This window comes from Pogona vitticeps, chromosome 1 (genome assembly GCF_051106095.1).
Source record: "Pogona vitticeps strain Pit_001003342236 chromosome 1, PviZW2.1, whole genome shotgun sequence".
Classification (NCBI taxonomy): Eukaryota; Metazoa; Chordata; class Lepidosauria; order Squamata; family Agamidae; genus Pogona; species Pogona vitticeps.
The window spans coordinates 289,514,939-289,536,957 of NC_135783.1; the positions used below are offsets into that span (position 1 = coordinate 289,514,939).

General features: G+C 43.0%; 1 protein-coding gene across 5 annotated transcripts in view; it reads right to left on the reverse strand.

Moving 5' to 3' along the window:
* Positions 1-22,019, reverse strand: part of TP53I11 (tumor protein p53 inducible protein 11) — a 76,750-nt gene that overhangs the window by 10,723 nt on the left and 44,008 nt on the right. For 4 of the 5 annotated variants that reach the window (XM_020798363.3, XM_078389472.1, XM_072985976.2 and 1 more), the window contains exons 2-3: positions 15,607-15,771; positions 1,702-1,760 (exon numbers count right to left, since the gene is read on the reverse strand). In XM_020798363.3, the coding sequence (XP_020654022.1) occupies positions 1,702-1,760; positions 15,607-15,735 (188 nt within the window). In that variant the 5' untranslated portion in view covers positions 15,736-15,771. Of the gene's footprint in view, positions 1-1,701; positions 1,761-15,606; positions 15,772-18,018; positions 18,070-22,019 lie in introns of all 5 variants that reach the window. The other variant, XM_020798373.3, reaches the window with a different exon arrangement.

Below are 22,019 nucleotides of genomic sequence, written 5' to 3' on the forward strand. Positions count from 1 at the left end.
AACAAAAACAAAACAAGCCCTGTTGGCTGACAAGCGGGTCAAGAAGAATGCAGAAGAAAAGAAAGACAGGTTGAAACTTTCCAAAACAATTCAAAGGCATTTGCAAAATTGTAAATCTGGGAAGGAGTCCTTGTAAAACAGGAAGGCCGCGTGGGTAGACTAATTCTGGATGCCATATCCATCAAGAAGGCAAAGAGAAGATCACTGGAAACTGGGAGAGTTATTAGTTTAAGGATGGCCATATGTCAGTGAATATGTGATGGTGAGATTTTTGTTAGCAATTGTTTTAACTTTACAGCTTCATTGCAAGATCCATCAGCAAAACAACACCTTCTGGTTGGTCTAGTTTATGAGGAAATAATTATCATGATGCTGTCACAAAAATCAACAAACCATCCCAGGCAGCTGCATCCTCATTTGGGAGCAGAATGCTGTTCAGGGGTATCCACACCAGAGCCTCACTCTGAGCAGCATCCCATATCGAGGTGCACTCCTACCTCCCCTTAAAGCTCTACAGCTTTGCAAATACACCGCAGGGTCACTTAGGGGCTAGTTCAGATTATGCCACCAGGGTGGGTTCCTGTTTTCTGTTGTTTACAAGCCTTTTATTGAGCTCATCAGCCTAATTAAGGTTAGCAGCCTACAGTGTTGCCCAAGTGTGCTTCAGAATAACTTTTGGTGTTACACATTATGTGCAGCGCCCATTCACAGAGGTTCATTTTGGAAAAGTACAAAAGATTCAAGGTGTGCCCCCTTTAGAAAGGCCCTTTTACTGCTTAGTACGCCGGCTTCCCCATCTAAGCTGCAGGAGGGGAAGACATTGCTTTCGGGCCCGCCAGCCTTTTTTTACTGACTCCTCCAACTGCTTCTAACTTTACAAAGGAGGGTGTGTTCTCTCTGCCCCCCCCCTAAACTTTGGAGTGCCTTGCTTCTGAAAACAATAACAGCCCCAGGCCTTGCTTTCTTTTCAATTCAGTGAAAAGGTATCTTTTTTTGTCTCGAGTTTTTAAATTTGAAGTGGGGTTTTAAAGAAAGCTGTGCTTTCTAGTCACTCTGCTGGCTGAACAGCACTGGTGCCTCTTATTTTCAAGCTGTTTGTTTTCCAGGCTGCATTTGTTATTTTAAAAAATATTCTGCACAAGGCCCTGAGGCCACTTGCAGATAAAGATGGCTTATACATGTTAAAAATAATAAAGTGAACATGCACTGAGGCAAGGCTGGAATGGAACCTTCTGCCCAGCCTAAACTGAGAGATGCTGCCTTTCTTACATGAGGTACAGTTATGTTATTGTTGGCGAATGGGATTTCAGCTGTTTTAAAAGTTGTAGAGCAAGGAAATGTATGTGAAATGACTGCAAGTATCTTTGCACATAGTGTACCTCCAAAGCTGGGGACCCACTTCACTCACAACTTTCCTAACCTCAGAGTCGGCACTGGCAACGAGGGAGAAACACTACCTGATCCAGACAAAGGGAGATGAGGTGGGCAGTTGCAGCCCTTGAGGTGTTTCTGGCGTAAAGCTCCGATGGGCCCTGGGCTGAACAGCCAATGGTGGGGAGGATGGGACCCATATATCAAAAACATTTGGAAAGGCACATTTGCCCACCCCAATCCTGAGTTATCACCGGCTCAGTGGCAATGAGGTGAGTCATCCCTCGTGCCTTTTTGCCTTGGGCTAGCATTCTAAACGTGGAAACTTACCTGAGCCCCAAGGGTTCCCGCACAGCAAATTTGATTTCATTGCCCAGGACTTGACTGATCTGAAATTCAAATGAGAGGGTGAGGAAAACAACTCAGAACTAGCTTGCAAAAGTTTGTCTGAGAAGAAGCTGAGGGAGGGGAGACAACACTGCCCGGCTTGTTTCAAAAGCCATGTATCTTTTCCACATCTCTTTTTTTACTCAAGCCAATTACTATCAGTCGAGATGGGCTGCAAAGAGTAGGAGAACCACCAGATATGAAATGGTGATTTGCACACCTATCTGTCACTGCAAGAGAGCAAGTTCTAGGCAGCAAGTCAGCAGCTAGACATTGGGACGGACAGGTGCCACGCCCGCACCAGACCCAGTAATGCACGGGCTGGCGTAGCAAAATGCCAACATTCCTGCCTGTCCATCACAGAAGCTCAAGAGGGAGGAGCCAAGGACAGGGCAGGAGGGGCGGAGTTAGGGAGACAGGGAGTCAGAGAGACAGTTGGAGATGTGAAATGGAAGTTAGGGTTTAGGAGAGAGAAGGAGAGGGCTAGTGAATTGAGCTGAGTGTGTTAGGAGAGGGAATTGAGAAGGTTAAACAATATTGAACAAGCAGGAATGAAGTCATAAGTACTACAAGAGAAATATTGATTAAAAGTATATAGCAGTTTGGAATAAAAGTGTTGGCCTCCTTGATCCAATCCGTGTTAATACCTGATGCAGTTCATATGTAATTTATCTTTATGATTTACTTGACAATAAAAGAATATTTGTTAATTAAACCTCTGATTCCTAAGTTCAATAATAGTGCTGGCAGCACACGTGTATAACATAAGTTGGTATTAGGAGAATACCTGGTGGCAGCGTGAAAGAAGAAGGATATGATCCCTTGTGAGGGCCAAATAAACAGGGGCAACAAGGTAGATCGCGACACTTGGCAACTAGACTGCTGCGGAATGCAAGTTCCCAGTGCAGTTAAAATGTCACACGGTCTCTTTAAGCACTCTTTGATTGAGAAATGGGCATACAATTTTGCCCACGGAAATACAGGTTTGGACATGGATTAAAACAAAACAAAACCCCGAAGAAGAACATAAGACCATAAGAAGAGCCCTGCTGAATCAGGCCCCATTGACACCTACTCTCTGTTTCCTGGTGGCTTCCAAAAGCAACTGGAAGATGTTCCATATTAAAAGAGATTATGTATCAGCCCCCTTTTAAATTCATGACTGAGCACAATGGATGGCAGTGGCTCTTCTGAAATTCAGGCTATCTTGCCAGATCTGCAAAGAGATGCCTGGGACAGAACCTGGGATTTCTGTGTGCAAACCCTGTAATCTGCTGTGAACCCCCTTCATCAAGTACAGTGGCAAAACACTGCCATGTGCATTGTGTAGCTTGGAGAAAAGAGCCAAAGAAAGCAAAGGGAGCCAGTCTAAAAAGCCCAAAGCACAAACCACAGCAGATTACTCAAGAAAGCAACGTCCGCTTCAGAAGGGCTGTAGTAACTCCTGTATATAACTGGACTCTGTAACATGACATAGGCTTGGATTATTTGTGTTTGAAGGAGGAGAAAATGCCAATAACCTAAGTGTTGGGTACTGTCAAAAATGGGTGGGGGTGGGTTGGAGCAGATGTGGCCTGTCCGTTTAGAACATTCATGCTAATTATGTACTAATTGTCATAATGGATTCCATCTAATACAGCATTCACAACAGGGCTCCATGCATTATCTTAAGATGGCAGAGGGTGCTTATGCCTGGGTAGGAAACTGGAAGCGATGGATGTTTTGTACTCTTTCTTTGGGGCAAAACAAAAGAACAGAATTCACAATAAAATATTTAGAAGAGGTAGGCATGTTAGACACCAAGGAAAGATGTTCTTCTCATTATAGGGGAATGGAATGCTAAAGTAGGGAGTGAAGAAATAAAAGGAACAACAGAGAAGTTTGGCAAAGGCTAATAGAGTTTTGTCAAGAGAACAAGCTGGTAATCACAAACACTCTTTTCCAACAACACAAGAGGCGACTCTACACACGGATATCACCAGGTGGGCAATACCAAAATCAGATTTATTATGCCCTCAGTAGTCAAAGATGGAGAAGCTCTATATAGTCAGCAAAAACAAGACCTGGAGCTGATTGTGGCTCTGATCAGCAGCTTCTTATATCAACACTTAAGCTTAAAATGAAGAAAGTAAGAAAAAAACACTGGGCCACTCAGGTATAATCTAAACCAAATCCCTTATGAATACACAGTGGAAGTGAAGAACAGATTTAAGGAACTAGATTTGGTGGACGGAGTGCCTGAAGAACTTTGGATAGAGGCTCGTAACAGAGGTGGCAAGAATACACAGAGGAATTATACCAGAAAGGTTTGGATATCCCGGACAACCCAGATAATGTGGTTGCTGACCTTGAGCCAGATATCCCGAAGAATGAAGTCAAGTGGGCCTGAAAAAGCATGGCTAACAACAAGGCCTGTGGAGGTGATGGCATTCCGGTTGAACTATTTAAAATCTTAAAAGATGATGCTGTTAAGGTGCTACACTTAATATGCCAGCAAGTTTGGAAAACTCAGCAGTGGCCAGAGGATTGGAAAAGATTAGTCTACATCTGAATCCTAAAGAAGGGCAGCACCAAAGAATGCTCCAAATACCATACAATTGCACTCATTTCACACACTAGCAAGATTATGCTCAAAATCCTCCAAGGCAGGCTTCAGCATTATGTGGACCGAGAACTCCCAGAAGTATAAACTGGATTTCGCAGGGGCAGAGGAATTAGAGACCAAATTGCTAACATGCACTGGATTATGGAGAAAGCCAGAGAGTTCCCGAAAAAAATCTACTTCTGCTTTATTAACTACGCAAAAGCCTTTGTGTGGACCACAGCAAACTATGGCAAGTCCTTAAAGAAATGGGAGTGCCTGACCACTTTATCTGTCTCCTGAAAAACCTATATGTGGGACAGGAAGCAACAGTTAGAACTGGATATGGAACAACTGGTTGGTTCAAAATTGGGAAAGGAGTATGACAAGGCCGTATATTATCTCCCTGCTTATGGAACTTATATGCAGAATACATCATGCAAAAGGCTGGACTGGAGAAATCCCAAGCCGGAATTAAGATTGCCGGAAGAAATATCAACAATCTCAGATATGCAGATGATACCACTCTGATGGCAGAAAGTGAGGTGAAATTAAAGAACCTCTTAATGAGAGTGAAAGAGGAGAGCGTAAAAAATAGTTTGAAGCTCAAAAAAACTAAGATCATGGCCACCAGATCCATCACCTCCTGGCAAATAGAAGGGGAAGATATGGAGGCAGTAACAGATTTTACTTTCTATGGCTCCATGATCAATGCAGATGGTGACAGCAGCCATGAAATTAAAAGACACCTGCTTCTTAGGAGGAAAGCGATGACAAACCTAGAGAGCATCTTAAAAAGCAGAGACATCACCTTGCCAACAAAGGTCTGCAGAGTCAAAGCTATGGTTTTTCCAGTAGCGATGTATGGAAGTGAGAGCTGGACCATAAAGAAGGCTGACCACCGAAAAATTGATGCTTTTTATTTTTGGTGCTGGAGGAGACTCTTGAGAGTCCCCTGGACTGCAAGGACAACAAACCTATCAGTTCTGAAGGAAATCAACCCTGAGTGCTCACTTGGAACGACAGTTTCTGAAGCTGAGGCTCCAATACTTTGGCCATCTCATGAGAAGAGAAGATTCCCTGGAAAAGTCTCTGATGTTGGGAAAGTGTGAAGGCAGGAGGAGAAGGGGACAACCGTGGACAAGATGGTTGTACAGTATCATCAAAGCTACCAAGATGGATTTGATCCAACTCCAGTAGGCAGTGGAAGACAGCAGGGCCTGGCGTACTCTGGTCCATGGGGTCACAAAGAGTTGGACACGACTTAACGACTAAACAACAACAACAGACATGTTAGTCTGTGCAATACATACATATATATGAAATTAACACACAATATTTTTATTTTCTTATATTTACAAGGTAAAAGAGACAGAAAAGGGAGTTTAACGATAAAATATCTTGTACTTTGTGGCCGAATACAAGTGATCAAAATAGTGAAGAATTATCAGTCACAGAGTCAACTTCTCCTTCTCTCACACATATATACATACAAAATCTCTCTTTTGCTCTCTCACATCAACAACCAATAAAAGTACACGTCACAGGAAGGAGAGGGGCCCTTACCAAGGAATTGAAAACAAAAGGAGATTTTAACAGCCCTCCTTTGCTTCCTTCCCATCTCCAACTTAGCAAGGCCAGCTGGTGAGAGAAACCCCCCCCCCCCCCGTTTGCCTGTGCTGTTCTTTGTTATTTCCTGCCTTCAGCAAACTGACACACAGGGGACTCTAAAACTGGCAAGAGGTGTTTGCAGCAGAGGCAAGCTTTCCTCTTGGCTCATCTCTGGAAAGGGCCACGGCCATGGTGATGTCATGGCGGTGACTGGTTTGGTTTAGAGTAGACTGGGACTTGGGAGATTCCAGTCTCTACTGAGCCATGAAAGTCAGTGGGTTCTCTTGGAGCAGTTGATCCCTCTAAACCTAGCCAAGACAGCTCAAGTCTGTTCTGAAGCTGAAAGAGAATACTGAAATTATATTTTGGGATGAGTTGCTATCCACAAACACAACTTTTACAGGGTCTGAGAAAAACTAGGGTGTAGAACTATGTTTCCTCATGTGAGGAAAAGGAGGGTACAAAGGCAACTGACGATTACCTAGGCAAGCCAGGCTAACGTAGTGGATAGATTGTTGAGCCTTGTGGTTCAGGACTGCAGTCAAGTCTCTGTTCAGGACCTGAGTTTGATCCCAACAGTCTTAGGTAGCTGGCTCAAAGTTGACTCAGCTTTCCATCCTTCAGCGGTTGGTAAATTGAGTACCTAGCTCATGGGGGTGGGGGGTTGGCCAATGTGTAGCTTGCATTATTAAATTGTAAACCACCCAGAGACTGCTTGAAGCAGTATGGTGTATATAAGCAACACAGCTTGCTTTGTTGAGCTAGGACTCAAGAGACCTGAGTTCAAATCCTTATTCGCACTTGTAAACTCACCGGGAAGGCAGTGGTAACCCCCTGAATACCTCATACATCTTAAACACCCTATTAGGGTTACTATACATCAAGCACAATTTGACAGCACATAACAACAATAAATAATTTTTTCAACATCAAGTCCACCAGTAGATCTCACATAATCAATATTAGCTGTTTTTTCTCCAGATTAGAAATTATGCCAAATTTAATACAAATCTCATGCCAGAAAACTAGGACATATTCCAGGACAAGATGGGCACAGTGACTCTTCCTTGCCAAAATCTACTTTTATAGCTGTTTGATCTGCGTTACAAGTCTAAGTTTTGTTTTAAAGCTCATCATGATTTGAGAGAAAGAGAGGATTGAAAGTAAGATGGAAAAATACTGTGAGGAAAATACAAGAGAGAGAGAGAGAGAGAGAGAGAGAGAGAGAAACCTGAGCATTAAATTATTTGTTTCCTGAAATTTTGATTGCTTCTACATCTATAAAGCAGGAAATTACACAAATCCTTCCTCTCCTAAAAGAACTGACTCACATCTTTAAATTTGTTTTAATTAACTGATACAACCATTTTTTAAAAAAAGGTCACCACATCCCTACCACCTCCTGTCCTTAATTCACAACATGTTCAAAACATACCAGTTTCAAAAGTCATTCAAGAGGAACCGTTATAAATAAGTTGCTAAGTAACGGTTTGGGTTCAGTGACAGAAAGGTCACCTTTTTTTAAAGGAAAGCCACTTATAACAAGCAGGGTTCATGCAAAGCAATGGACATTAAAATTGTGCTGTCACAACAATCTCCATTGCTCTACTTTAGCAATGTCTGAAGGAAATCAGAGCAGCAGCTGACCTAGCAAAGTAGCGTAAAAGCTAGAGGCAAACTAGAGACTTAGATGGTGTTGTCAGCAGCACTGGATTAGACCTGGGAGATCTTAGGCAGAACCACATTAACAGAGATTCCACATACTTCACACACAAAAAGTGTACCAACACACAGAGGGTTTTTACTGTTATACTGTCTTGGTCTAGACGGGCAGAATGAATGAATGAATGAATGAATGAATGAATGAATGAATGAATGAATAAATAAATAAATAAATAAATAAATAAATAAATAAATTAGAGGGGCAGAAACCTGATGGGGCCGAGTAAGCCAAAGCTGAGTTTGCCAGAAGAAAATATAAAAGAGCTAATTGCTTCTTCTGACGGGAGTTGTGTTCTACATATTTTCTGCAAATATGCCAACTTCACAAAATTGGCCTCAGAAGTTCTCCTCTGGGGTCCTATTAAAATTACAGTCATTCAATGATGAATCAACACCAGCAGCTTCTAAGAGGTTAAGATCCTTTTTTTCCGCTCTTCCTTTTCTCTCTAATGCTTTCTTCCAAAGCCCGAACAGTTTTAGGACAAATAAATAAATAAATAAATAAATAAATAAATAAATAAATAAATAAATAAATAAATAAATAAATAAATTTTAACCAGCCACATAAGGCTGAAATCAAAAGTAGAACAAGTACACTGGGGAAGAGGGTTTTTTTTCCTTAAATAAGAAAAATAACAGTCCCGTTTTTGACATTTGACAGGTTAAAATTGCCCTCAAAGTGGAAAAGATATGAACAGACACCCAGGTATGTATGTGCAGAATATACTTCCACCTCCTAGGGAAGTGGTCCCCAAATTTGACGCTTTCCCTGCCTCCCCCTTCCAGTCTGTAGGTTGATTCTCCAGCCGCAAGTCGATTGGAAATCTTGCAGCCGGAGACGTCCGTACCCTGAAACGTCAAGCTGTGCGTACGTCGAGGTTCCCCTGTAGTCCATTCAAAAAACTTTACTGAAGAGGACAACATAGAAATCTTGACAGATGAACTGGCTGCATGTATAGCAATGGCGAGTTATAAACCACCTAGTATACCATTCTGCTTTAAGAAACCACAGTATGGAAAACCAAAACACTCTCTTTGGAGATAGCAACGTTTGGGGCTATGACCATGATAATGTTAATGGTGAAGCCATTATAAAATGGGCAGAATCCCATTCTATGTCCCTTATACATGATCCTAAACGACTCAGTTCATTTAATGATAGCAGAAAGGTTACAACTCAGATCTAATTTTTGTTAGTGACCCTATAGTTCAACAGTACAGTAAGAGCACAGGTGATCCAAATACTCAGCACAGATCTATCTCAGATCTACTCAGCTACCTGATCTCAATCTATACCAGTAGTTCCCAACTTTTGGTCCCCAGATAGTCTTGAACTACAACTCCTAGAAATCCTGGCCAGCACAGCTAGTGGTGAAGGCTTCTAGGAGTTTCAGTCCAAATATATCTGGGGACCCAAGGTTGGGAAGCACTGTCCTAGGGCGTTCTTGTCTCCAACATCATTGGATCTCTTATTAAAAGGTTCACTGGCAGATTACAAACTTGATGTTATAGAGTTTTTGATCCAGCAGCTGGAATCTAGTAGTAAGTTGCAACCAGAGCAGGCCCATTGAGTCAGTAGGGAGGCAACTCCTCCAAAAGTTCCTTTCATTCAATAGCCCTACTCTAGTTGTGACTTGTAAATGGATTTCAGCCAGTGCATCGGACTCACAACAGTGTTTTGCACAAACTGATGTGAAGCACAAGCAACTCCCCAGCTGTACACTCATGATACACTCACAGAAGTCTGTAAAAGGGTAGAGGTGGAATTGGAAACCCTTATCCCTTCGCTCCCACCATCTGCAGCATCTCCTCTGTACATCAAACTGACGACCTTGTCATTGATTCTCATTAGTTTCACCAAAGCCCCTTGCAACCGTTGCGCTCAAGCATAGAGGGCACTAAACGCTATTTGATTTTTCCTCCAACCAGTGTGTCCTGATGGAATTTGCCACTCGCCACTGATCTGACTACTAATACTTTCACCCCTGCTTATATTAATTAAACCTGATAGCACTGAACATTAAGTGCTGGTCCAGGGAACTCCTTCACACTAGCAGGACTAGACCATTTGCATAAGAAATAAAACTTTGCAAACTGCCACAGTAGTCTTGGCTCCAGCCTATGTAAACAAAACAAGAGATTCATCAGTCTTGAAGTGCTGTGAGACTGTGGGTTTTGCTTTACAGTACTAGCCAGGGAGAATGTGGGGCCAGTCACAGTCTGGACCCACAGCTTCTGCTAAGGGCAAGACAACTCCAAAAGGAGACACTGACTTCTGGCAGGTTTTCCAAGGATGGAAAGAATATCTGCTAAATTCCTTGTTCTTGTTGAGCGAAGCTGTTTCAGCACAAGACACTTAAGAAAAATTGTTTTCAAGCCAAAAGAGTTTCCTCGCCTTTGACGCAGAAGCGAGAGAAGAGGTGGGCTTTTTAAACAAGGTTTTTGCAATTTATGTAAAATGCCTCGGAACTAGTCTAAGCAAAATTAGTGTCTTTTTCCTTTAACAAAGGAAAGTGCACATGCGCACATGCACACACACACACACAGAGAGAGAGAGAGAGAGAGAGAGTCACAAAAATGAGGCAATGGTTCAAAAAAAAGGTGTGAAGGACCCATCCTATATATAGTTCACAGGTTCAAAAATCTATGAAAGAAAGCAGTAGCTGTCACCGTTTTGGGACAACATGCACAAGTTAATGCCATTCATATCAAACCATTGAGTGAACAGAACCAGAAAATATCCCGTCCTCATGCAAGGTGAGGAGAAAAGAGTTGCCATCACTTGTTCTTGTATGCAAAGAAAAGACAAACAAGGCTTAATGTCCTGGTTTCTTACAGAATTACAGGCTCTTCTGAAGCAGGAGGTTATTATTGTTACTGGTGTTCATGCCTCCTGCACCCACAACTGGAGACCTTTAGACACCTGTGGTGAGGGTCCAATACAACCCTGTAAACACACCATCCCTTCCACTGGATCACCACCAGCCAATGAGCCTTCCTGTGCAGAGAAATCCATCCTCTTGCCTCTGCTGCATCTGCTAAGTTGGCAAACAGTGTACCCAGAGCCTGCAGCTGAAAAGAGGGTCTATATCGTTGTTGCTGTTGTTTGTCACCAAGTTGTTTCCCGTTTATAGCAACCCTATGGATTAATGACCTCCAAAAGGTCCTATCATTAACAGGCCTGCTCACGTCTTGTATACTCAGAATCATGGCTTTTCACTGAGTCAATCCATCTCATATTCCTTCTCTCTCATCTCCTGCTGCCTTCCACTTTTTAATCATCATCATCAACATCATATTAGAACTGCATTACAGTGGGGTCTTGACTTGAGAACTTAATCCATATTGGAAGGCGGTTCTCAAGTCAAAAATTTCTCAAGTCAAATCTGCATTTCCCATAGGAATGCATTGAAAACCATTTGATTCGTATCTGCTCTTTTCAGTCCATAGAAACTAATGGGAATCTGCTATTCTGCCTTCGACCACTAGAGGGGGATATTTTGTTTCTTTTTTTCTTAGGTCAAGAAAGGTTCAGGGAAGGCAGGGAAAAGACAGTCCAGGCAGTACAGTACCAGGCAGTCCGAAGACTGTCTCCCAATCCACTCTCTAAACGCTGGGAGGAGTGAGGAAGCAGACAGGCACCCTTTTCACTGGCCAACAGTTAACTGAAAGATCAAATTTTGCACTTCCCCTGCCTCCCACGTGGTTTTTTTTTCAGTTCCTAACTCAAATCTAAGTACTTAAGTCAAGTCAATATTTTCCTATGAGAGTGGTTCTCAAGTCAAAATGTTCTTAACTCAAGCCGTTCCTAAGTCAAGACCCCACTGTACTACCTTTCTTCACTGTGTCTTGTCTTCTTATGATGTGTCTAAAGTATAAGAGCCTCCATTCCATCCTTTATGCTTCTAGAGAGAGTTCCAACTTAATTTGATCTAACATCCACTTGTTTGTCTTTCTGGCAGTCCAGGGTATCTGTAAAGTCCTCCTCCAACACCATATTTCAAAAGAATAGATTTTCCCCCTGTCAAGCTTTCTTCACTTTCCAGCTTCCATATCATATACAGGAATCAGCAATACCACAGTGTTGATGATCTTGGACTTGGTCTAAAATACAAATCTATACTGGCCATTTGAACTCTTTCCCCACCTCCACCCCCCAACAAGACCCAATTTGGCAAAGAGATTTAAGAGCCTTGGCTGCCTGCCTCCCACCAAGGTAAAGCAATTATACTGGTTTAAGTAATGGAGAGAAAATTCTATGGCCCAACACAGAAGGGACCCCAAACCTCAAGGGAATGTATCAGCTGCTGACTTGATTCTGGTGTATTTTTTGGTCAGGCAGCTTTTGGATATTCTTTGTATTTGAAGCACAGCTTTGTTCCAAGATTAATACCGCTAGCAAGGGAGACGCTCAGAGATAAAAAGATGGGCTTTGCAGATGGGTGGGGGGAGAACTCTGATTGCACACAATAGCATGAATGCAGGACAGGAGGGGTATATATGGCACGTACGCACACACACACACACACACACACACACACACACAGAGAGAGAGAGAGAGAGAGAGAGAGAGAGAGAGAGAGAGAGATACCCTTGCAGAAGACAGAGGACTGTGGGTATTCCTACACCTCCAAAGACATGGCTCTAATGAGGTGAGAACAGCAGCTTCAACCAGCCACCCCCACAGACAGAGTAATTCCACCCACAGCTGTGAATCTATCATCTCACTTACTAGATGCTTGCAATTAATTCAGATACACAAGAGCCTAACATTCCTGAAGGGGAAGGGCTGGTGCCAATGACCAGATGTCAGGTCAAATTCACAAAGAATATGACAATTTAGAGTGATCCAAATCCTGAAAAAGATATAAATTACAGCTCTGTACTGTATGTTCCCTCTGCTGCTTAGTTTCCAAAGTGATCCACCGTCTCATCACACCTGATACTCTTGTGTAGCTTTGGTATTTTCTAGGCTTAAGTACCACGCCTGCTTTGCAATCATCCAGTCACTTTCTTAACAATCAGCAGTCCTTGCTTGATTCATAAGCATAATAAGCTCCTGAACCAAACCTTAATTTGAGAAGAGACTCCTTTTTTTGTTTTTTTGGCACAGGCGCTAAGACAAAATATACAACAGAAGAGTGGATATGTGTGATTTTGGAGAACAACTCCCAAAGCTGCCTGGAGAAATTCCGGGAGGTGTCCAAAAACCACAAAATTGCATACCTCTTCTATACATAACTCTCTAATCTACATTAGTCTCTGGGAAACCGACAAGCAAGATTGAACTCAGGCTGACAAATCCTTTTTCCACCAAACCCCGAATTCCTTGGGGGTTGCAGGCTGAGAGCAACTGACTGAAACCACCACTTCTTTTTAGATCACAGGTGGGCCCGCCAGATGATGTTGGACTCAAACCATTAAATATGCTGATGGGACTAGTGGGAGTTGTAAGTTTACTAACAAGGTCACAAGTCCTTCTCTAAGGGCCAGGTCACATTTTAAAGCAAATATGTACATCCGGCAGTGAAGAAGGCCAATTCAATGCTAGGTATCAATTAAAAGGGGATTGAAAATAAAATGGCCAACATTGTAATCCCATTGTGCAAAATGGTGGTAAGGCCACACCTGGAGTATTGCGTACAGTTCTGGTCACCACACCTCAAAAAAGACATTGTGGAACTGGAAAAGGTGCAGAAGAGGGTGACTAAAATGATGACTGGGCTGGGGCACCTCCCTTATGAGGAAAGGCAACAGCGTTTGGGGCCTTTTAGTCTAGAGAAAAGGCACCTGAGGGGGGACATGATTGAGACATACTCGTATACAATTATGCAGGGCATGGATAAAGCAGATAGAGGGAAAGTCTTTTCCCTCTCATACAATATCAGAACCAGGAGACATCCACTCAAATTGAGTGTTGGGAGTGAGAACAGACTAAAGAAAAGATTTCTTGACTCAGTGTATTGCTAGTCTGTGGAACCCCTTGCCACAGGATATGGTGATGACATCTGGCCTAGGTTCCTTTAAAAGGGGACTGGACAGATTCCTGGAGGAAAAGTCTATCACAGGTTATAAGCCATACTCTCCAGGCTTAAAAGGAAGGCACTTCAAAATGCCAGCTGCAGGGGAGTGATATCAAGGGATCAGTATCTAGTTATCTCATGTGCTCCCAGATGCAACTGGTGGGGCCACTATGAGATACAGGAAACTGGCCTGATCTAGCAGGCCTCTTCTTATGCTCTTATGTTCTTTGAGAGCATGAAAAGAAAGCCATATTATCTTCAGACTCATCATTACAAAACAAAAGCAAGCAAATTTACCAGATGCAAGTTTACATAAGCTCATAGTAGAATTGGCTGGATAGCTCAGTGGCCTAGGTACCTGGCTGTGGAGCCAGAGGTTGGGAGTACAATTCCCCAGTGTGCCTCCTGTGAGTAGAGACAGCCTGTGTGGCTTTGGGCAAGCTGCAGAGACCCAGGCTGCCCCCAGAAGAAGGGAATGATAGATAAAGCACTTCTGAGTGTTGTCTGCCTGGAACACGCTGAAAAGGATAGCCATAAGTCAGAATTGGCCGGATGGCAAGTGATGATGATTCACGGTAGAATGAATAGTTTTTTTCCTCTCAAGATTGCACTGTTTATATGTATGGAATCTGCTTCACAAAGGCCCTAAGAATCCTAAAAGAGTAGGACAACACGGAAGAGTATAAGGTGCTGATTATCTCCACATTGGATGACCATCTTCACATTTTCCACGCACTCTTAACCAGTAATTAACTGGACATTGCACGTGGGAAGGAAAGCAACAGTCTTCTACCTAGTAGTACAGTAATTAAAGGTTTGTTTACTCAGAGGGTAGAGAAGTTACTTCTTTGGACTGTAACTCCCAGAATCCCCCAGCTGGCATGGGAGATAGGTGGCAACTCTGGTTCAAAAAGTAATATTTCCACAGCTTTCTTGTCAGATATTTTCACTGCTTTATGGGGAAAAAATGGTCCACATGCAGTAGATGTTACCAATATGGCCCATCTTGTATGACTGCAAGTTGCCTCATCAGATTCCTTATGCATACCACATCTTGGATAGTGCAACATCTTCTGCAGAACGCTTGTCAAGAAGTAATCTGACCTTGAGCTGCAATGGAACCTAACAATATCTTGCCCATCCTATTATCATTTCTGGTACAGTGGTGCCTCGCACAACGAGCACCTCGTAGAGCGATGAATTCGTTCTACGAGGACGCTTTTGCGATCGCTACTGCAATCGCACAATGATGGCCCCAATGGGTGAAAATCGCAGAGTGAAGGTCAGTAAGCGGTTCGCTTACCGACCTTCGCTTTGCGACCCGCCGATCAGCTGTTCCGCGGCTTCAAAATGGCCACCAGAACAGCCGAAAGGGCCGGGTGCAGCGTTTTCGCGCCCTTGGTAAGCAAGGGGAGGGCGCGAAAACGCTGCTGGAACAGCTGAAATGGCTGCGCGCAGCGTTTTCGCGCTCTCCCCTTGCTTACCAAGGGCGCGAAAACGCTGCGCCCGGCCCTTTCGGCTGTTCCGGCGGCCATTTTGAAGCCGCGGAACAGCTGATCGCAGCCATTTTCGTGCCCTCGTTCAGCAAGGGGAGGGCGCGAAAATGGCTGCCAGACCCCAGAAGCATCGCTGAACGGTGAGTTTTCAGCCGATTTGGAACGCATTAAACGATGTTTAATGCATTCCAATGGGCTTTCCCGTCCCGCTCAGCAATGTTTCACACAGCGAGGGTTAATCCGGGACGGATTAACCTCGCTGTGCGAGGCACCACTGTATATGCATTGCTATAAAGATCTTTCATTTTCTATGTTGGGCAGTAAAAAAAATGCAATCTCAACCCTATCCCTTAATACTGAACCTTTGCCCATCCCATCCACCGCCACCCCCAGATAACATGAAGTGCTTATTTACCTTTGACCTATGAACTTCGCCATCATCGTCCTCACCCCCAACCCCTAGGATCTTCCGAGTCTTCAGACGGCTCACAAGGTCTGTCTGGCTGTGTTTCTTCATCAGAGGGGGAGGCTGCTTGGCTGCCATGGTGAGTCACAGGGTCGTTGCAGGCTTGGGAAGAAGCTGGAATGAGACAGGTTAGAGGTTAGATATATTAGCAAAATTCATTTCTTGAAAGGGTCCAGCAAAAGGAGGAAAAAGCCACTTCAGAAAGAATACACACACACACACAAATTATTGGTTTAATGCAGCACAAAGCAGCACAATAAACCACCAGCAGTGGTTTTTCAAGCACAAAATGAATGATTATGTATTTATTTATTGACTTATCAAAAAAGGAAGCAACAATCCCTTCTCTTATTTTATTTTTAGCTGCAGAGTACAGTACTTTCGTTCCTCTGCAATTTAAGGATGAGCATATGGGAATTTTTGGCCCCAAAGTACTACTAGGAAAGCTTCAGGACTCCAGCATGACCTGGAAACTTTCAAGAGAAGGCGGCAGCAACAGCAAAGCTCAAGTGACTGCCACCATTCCATTTTTTCAAAGTGTGTCTGGGGCAATTCTTCTTGGAAAGTAAGGACTTCCTCTTCGTGTCCCCTAGAGCAAAAGGGCAGCTTACATCCTGCCATGGAGATGCTCATCATGACTTCCATTTTGAAGTAGGAGAAAAATTTTGATTACATTGAGTACCATCCTTGACTTGAAGATATCAGCAAGAAGGACTCAGTGCTGAGACCAGAATTTTACTGGGAGGCAGGATTGTGGGCAATAAGAATGGCACAAGGAGCCTCCCTCCTTTACTGGTTTGTCTGCCATCTAACCAGTTGAGAAACAAGCACCCTAGTGGGAGAGGGGAGAGATAAGTGGTACAATTAGTGTTGCCTGTGCTTCTTTTTTCAACAAGATCTCGGCCTGGATCAGCTGAACATTTATATAGATAAGGACCTAATTCCAGTTATTAAGCCTGATGAGAACAGGCCCATTCAATCAGTACTAAGTCAATACTAACATAAATTCCACTGATTCAATGGTTTTCCTGTAGTCAGAACCAACATTTCTAGCCATCGCCTCCTGTAAGGAACCCATCTCATCATATATATGTGTGTGCGCACACACAGACAGATAATATGAGAGAGAGAGAACATCTTCATTGCCACCCTTGTGAGATATACTAATCTGAGAAATAGATTGATTGGCTTATAGACAGGTAAATGCAGCAATCCAAAAACTAGCAGTCCTAGCCAACTTGGCAATGAATTGTGTGAACCACAGTCCAAGAACCTCTGGAGGGACAGTGGTATCCCACCTCTTGGTGAGTCCATGATCCCCCAAATAATTTCATGGCTAAGTGAGAATCTGAACTAGAGGTGCACAGAGTTTTTGTTTTGGATTACAACTCCCAGAATTCACCCAGAAGCATGACTATACCTCTTGATTACTGTAACCACTACATCATACTGTTGAGTGTGCTTTAGCCAGAAGAATGGCAGAAATTCTACCAGGATATTTTTAACAAAACTAATTGATTTAAATCACAATTTAAATTTTAAAAATGACTTCCATTTTTTTAAAAAATCCCATTTTTATTTACATCATGATTTAAATTGTAATTTAAATCAAATCTACCCTGAATTCTAGCATTCTAATCACTCCCTGTCCCTATAGACCAATATTATCAGCATCTACAGCTTCTTCAGGTCCCAAAGATAGCTTCAACTGCAGTGGAAATCCATCGAAATGCTGCAGTAAAAACCTCCTTACAGATGCTCCAGTAAAACTTTAAAATTTTGTTCTTTTATCTTTTTCATTACAGTGAGCAAGAGAGCTTCGCTATGAGCCTAGGTCCTTCTTTCTCTCCAGTTCCCAGAAATTGGAGGCTTATGTATCAAGAAGCCATTACACTAACATGTCTTTCTCCAGCTCTGTTAGGGTGCCACTAGAATGGACAGCTGAGTTGGAACAGACAACCGGGTGGGGGGGGGGGGGAAGACGCTCAGCAGAGAGGCTGAGCTCTCTTTGAAATCAGAGGCAGGGAAGGAACAATTGTTTATAGCTGGATAGATTGATTATCACCCCAATCCAGGAAGGTCCCTCCCAACCACACCAAATAGAGGCAGTATGTGAGGTTGCAAAAAAAAAAAAAAAAAAAAAAAAACCTCCAACAGTGATAAGGCGATCTAGGACAAAAGCTGGTAGTTTGTTAAAAAAAAAAAACACTACATAGTCTTTGTAGAATGAAACAATGTTAGAATTTTTCCTGCTTTAGAAAAGTGGGAAGCCCAGCAGTAGGGAAAAAAAGCATCTCAGAATCAGATGAAAAGATGTTGACCCTTGTGTCAAGTGATCACTGAACAATACTACAAATTCACCTGTGCTAAACGAGGAGGAAATCCTGAAGTACTTGTCAAATGTAGCTGCAGCTTTAAAGAGAGAGAGAAAAAAGGATTATTTAGTCATGCCAGAGTACCCATGTAGCCAAGACCTAAAGAAAATATTGAATGAATCAGGAAGAAAGAAGTATAAAAGCACAGCTAGAAGGGGTGCACATACAAAAAATCAGAGGTGGCAGGGAAAGAGCATAATGCATGTTGTGGGGTTAAGGAAAAGAGCTTTTTTCCACATGTAAGATTCATGAAAGAGAAATAATGGCAAATATTTGTATTATTTCTCTCTTCAAGACACTTCGTTAAAAGCAGAGATGGGCAACCTACTGTCGACCTGCAACTCCCATTAGTCCAGCCAATGGCAATTACAGCTTTATATACACTTTTGATGCGACCCTAAATGGATGTGGATGGTGCTTTCAGCTCCAGTAACCAATTGCAGGGGTGAGGAATGCGACTGGTCTCTGACTCTTCCCATGACAAGAGGGCACCAAAATTCAAATCAGACCTCTCATCTCATTTCAGACAACATGGCTGTGCACCTTATTTTTTCCCTTTACATTATTTTGCATTGATTTTCTTGGAAGAACCCAGTTAATTGTGGCTCCATTCACCAACAGAGGGTGAAAATATCTTTTTGGAAAGGCAGAAATGAGAACAAGTTAGGGATGAATTTCAACTCTCTGAGCCACTGATCAATGTCCCAAAATAACACAAACACACCATAAGCCAACTATTGTAGGGTAAACACTCAGGCCAACTATCTGGAGGTTGAGTCATGGCAAGTGGACTTCTTTCTTATTAGGATGACATGTTTTGCTACTCATCCAAGTAGCTTCTTCAGTCTGAGTTGGTAGGAGACCCCTGATACATATATCCTCTTCCACGTTGGTTTCACCTTCCCCTGGTCTGAATAGGCTTATTAGATGTACAAAAGACTGGACACCAAAACATAACAGGAGCAATATAGTATGTGTGGTCCAATGCAAAGAGGAGTGTTCAGAGCTCTACATTGGAAAAACCAAACAGCCACTAAACAGGAGAATGGTCCAGCACAGGAGAGGAAACGGCTCAGACTGAAGAAGTTACTTGGATGAGTAGTGAAACATTTCAACCTAATAAGAAAGAAGTTCACTTGCCACGACTCAACTTCCAGATAACCTCACCTGGATGATGAGAATCTTCACAGATAGTCAGTCCAGCTCCTGCATTAAGTGTATTCAAAGCACAGATTGAGCCCTGGTTCCCAGCAATTGTGACAGACATGGCCAAAAATCGGGGTAAAGAGCACTAAAGTCCCAAATATTTGGACAGCGCCAAGTTGCTGGGCCCAGTGCTAAAGGAAAAGCAAAGTTTCCATGTTCTCTAAAACAACTCTGTGCTTTACTGCCTTTTAGGTTTCCTAACTGAGTTTTTATTTTTGCATGGCTGAACACAAAGCTGACTTCCCTCAGGCTTTTTGAAAATTAGATGCAGCACAGAAAACGGAGACGTCAAGACCTAGAAAGTGATTTAGCCAATAAATTGGCGGGAAAATAGGAGCCACTGTGTTCCTTTTCACCCCAAAGGTAGTTGAGAGAAGCTTAGAAAATGTTTGTCATTCCACTGAGCAGCAATTCTGCTAATACTAGGTCTACCAATGGTCCCTTTTACAATAGTTTTATGTGTTTTTACAGAATACAAGTTGTGGGGGGGAGGGGGAGGGATCATTTAAGTACCTCGTTACAGGAACCCTCCACAGAGTATCAAAACAACTAGGGAAAATGTTCTCATGTTCTAAAGCTACATTCACTATTTTTTCATATGACACATGGTATCTTTACTAATAAATTTGCTTAAAAATAAAAAGTAAAATGCTCCAAAATTGCAATTAGCTACATTGGTTCATATGAGGAGGGGGAAGTCAGCCATAATCAGCTTCATGACCTTAAACCAAAATGTATGCAGGGTAGGGTGGATGGGACTTTGACTCCTGGCATAAAATTTATTTGCTGCAAGGGTGAGAAGCTGCCTCTTGGTGTTTGCAGCTTAAAAAACAGGACATCAATGACCCAATTAAGACCCATTAGCTGTACAAAATATCTGCTTCTATTGAAGAGAAAAACTGTTACAATTGTTAAAGCTGCTGCAGTTTTGAGTTCTTTCTGAGGGTGGGGATGAGCTAGGAGAACTGTCATAATTAGACATGGGAACGGATATAAAAATGAACTGGGATATTCAATGAATGATTGATCATATATTCATTGCTTCATATTCTTGTACTCCAGAGACCCCGATGAATACGAGAGATTTTCCCTTACGTCAGCTTGCTAAAGCCTGCCAGAAGGGAAACACACTTCCGGGGCTGGGGGACAGCTTCATTTGGGGCAAAGGAAGAGGGGGAAAGGGATCAAAGTGATCCCCCACCTCCACTGCCTTTGCAAAGGCAGTGGGGCTGGGGGATGGCTTCGGTCAGGCTTTCTATGCCCCAGCGGTGGCATAGGAGGACGTGGAAAGGGATCAAAGTTATCCCCTAGTTTCCCTGCCCTTGCAAAGGCAGTGGGGCTCGTGGACAGCTTCAGTTGGGCTAAGTGGAGCCGGGGGGATCGCTTTGATCCCTCTCCCCTCTTCCTATGCCGCACAGCATAGGGAGGCTATGGGGACTGGGACATTTTTGGTCTGTTTTTTATATAGCCCCATGTCTTTTTTTTTAAATGACCCAACGAACCAACAAATTGATTCGTGGTTCGTCTGGCCACGGGGGGGGGGAATTCATGGTTCATGGGTTGTCAAACACAGACCATGAGGAAGCACCATTTTGACGCTTCATCCCCATCACTAGTCACGATGCATGCCAGCGCTGCAACTTTTATTGTTACATCACTGGCCTGCTGAGATGAAGGAGCAATGCCTGCAGCAGCTTTAGAGCCTGAGAGGGACAGAGCATTTCTCCTTTTAGTTATTTTTCTCATCTGGGCTTTCTTACATTTTGGCAATGGTGCTGAGGCCTCCTGGATGTTTGTAGTGCAGGCTGTCATGATTGCAGGATTCTTGGGATTGTAGCAGAAGAAAGGAGCTCTCCCAAGCCCAGCAACAGCCTTACCAGGCCTGTCCAATATTCCTTAGGCCTCTATGGATGCAAACATGTATGTAAACATGGGCATAAACTAGAAAACTGGTGCTTTGTGGCTCGTGGCTACTCATGAACCATGAACTACCATAACTCTCCCATGCAAGGAACTGGGCCTGCTACCCTTCAGGATGGCGGCAGTGGCTTCAACACAAGATAGGGAGGCAACGGGGGGGGGGGACACATCCTGTTTTGCCAAAGCAAAACAAAGCGCCAAACGGAAAAAAAGATTGGCATTTCATTCCATTTTGACAAAACGGGACCTCTAAACCAAATCACAAAGCCAGCCAGTTTGCAGTTTTGTCTTGTTCATGATTCAGTTCATGCCCATCTCTAACTATTAATATAATCTTTTTTTCTCTTAGCTTTGGCAACCGCGCAGGACCAAAACATGAAAAACAAATATTTATTTAAATCAAAGAATACATTTCAGTTACAGATTTCTGTAGTTTCAGGATGACTTTTTTAAAAAAATCTTTGGTGATCTTCCATCTTTTTATCTTTGGTGATCAGGTACTCTTTGGTGATCTTCCATCCAAGTAATAGCTAGGCCAATCCCTTTTTAGCAATCCGACAAAACTGGTGAATGTTCTGGGTGTGATGATAATCTGCCTTAACTCTTCTCCAGCACACCTATTTATTACTTATTTATCTGTTGGATCTCTGTGCCACCTCATTAGTGAAGAGTACTACTCCAGGTGGTGTACATTCCCCCCCACCTCACCTATCGCAGGGCCCGTAAACAAGATATAAATATAGCAATAACAGTGAAACAATCACATGGTGATGACAAAAAAAAGAAAAGAAATAAAACACAAAGTGTTGTGGGTTGCTAAATCCCTTCCTACCATGTTTTCCCGAAAATAGGACAGGGTCT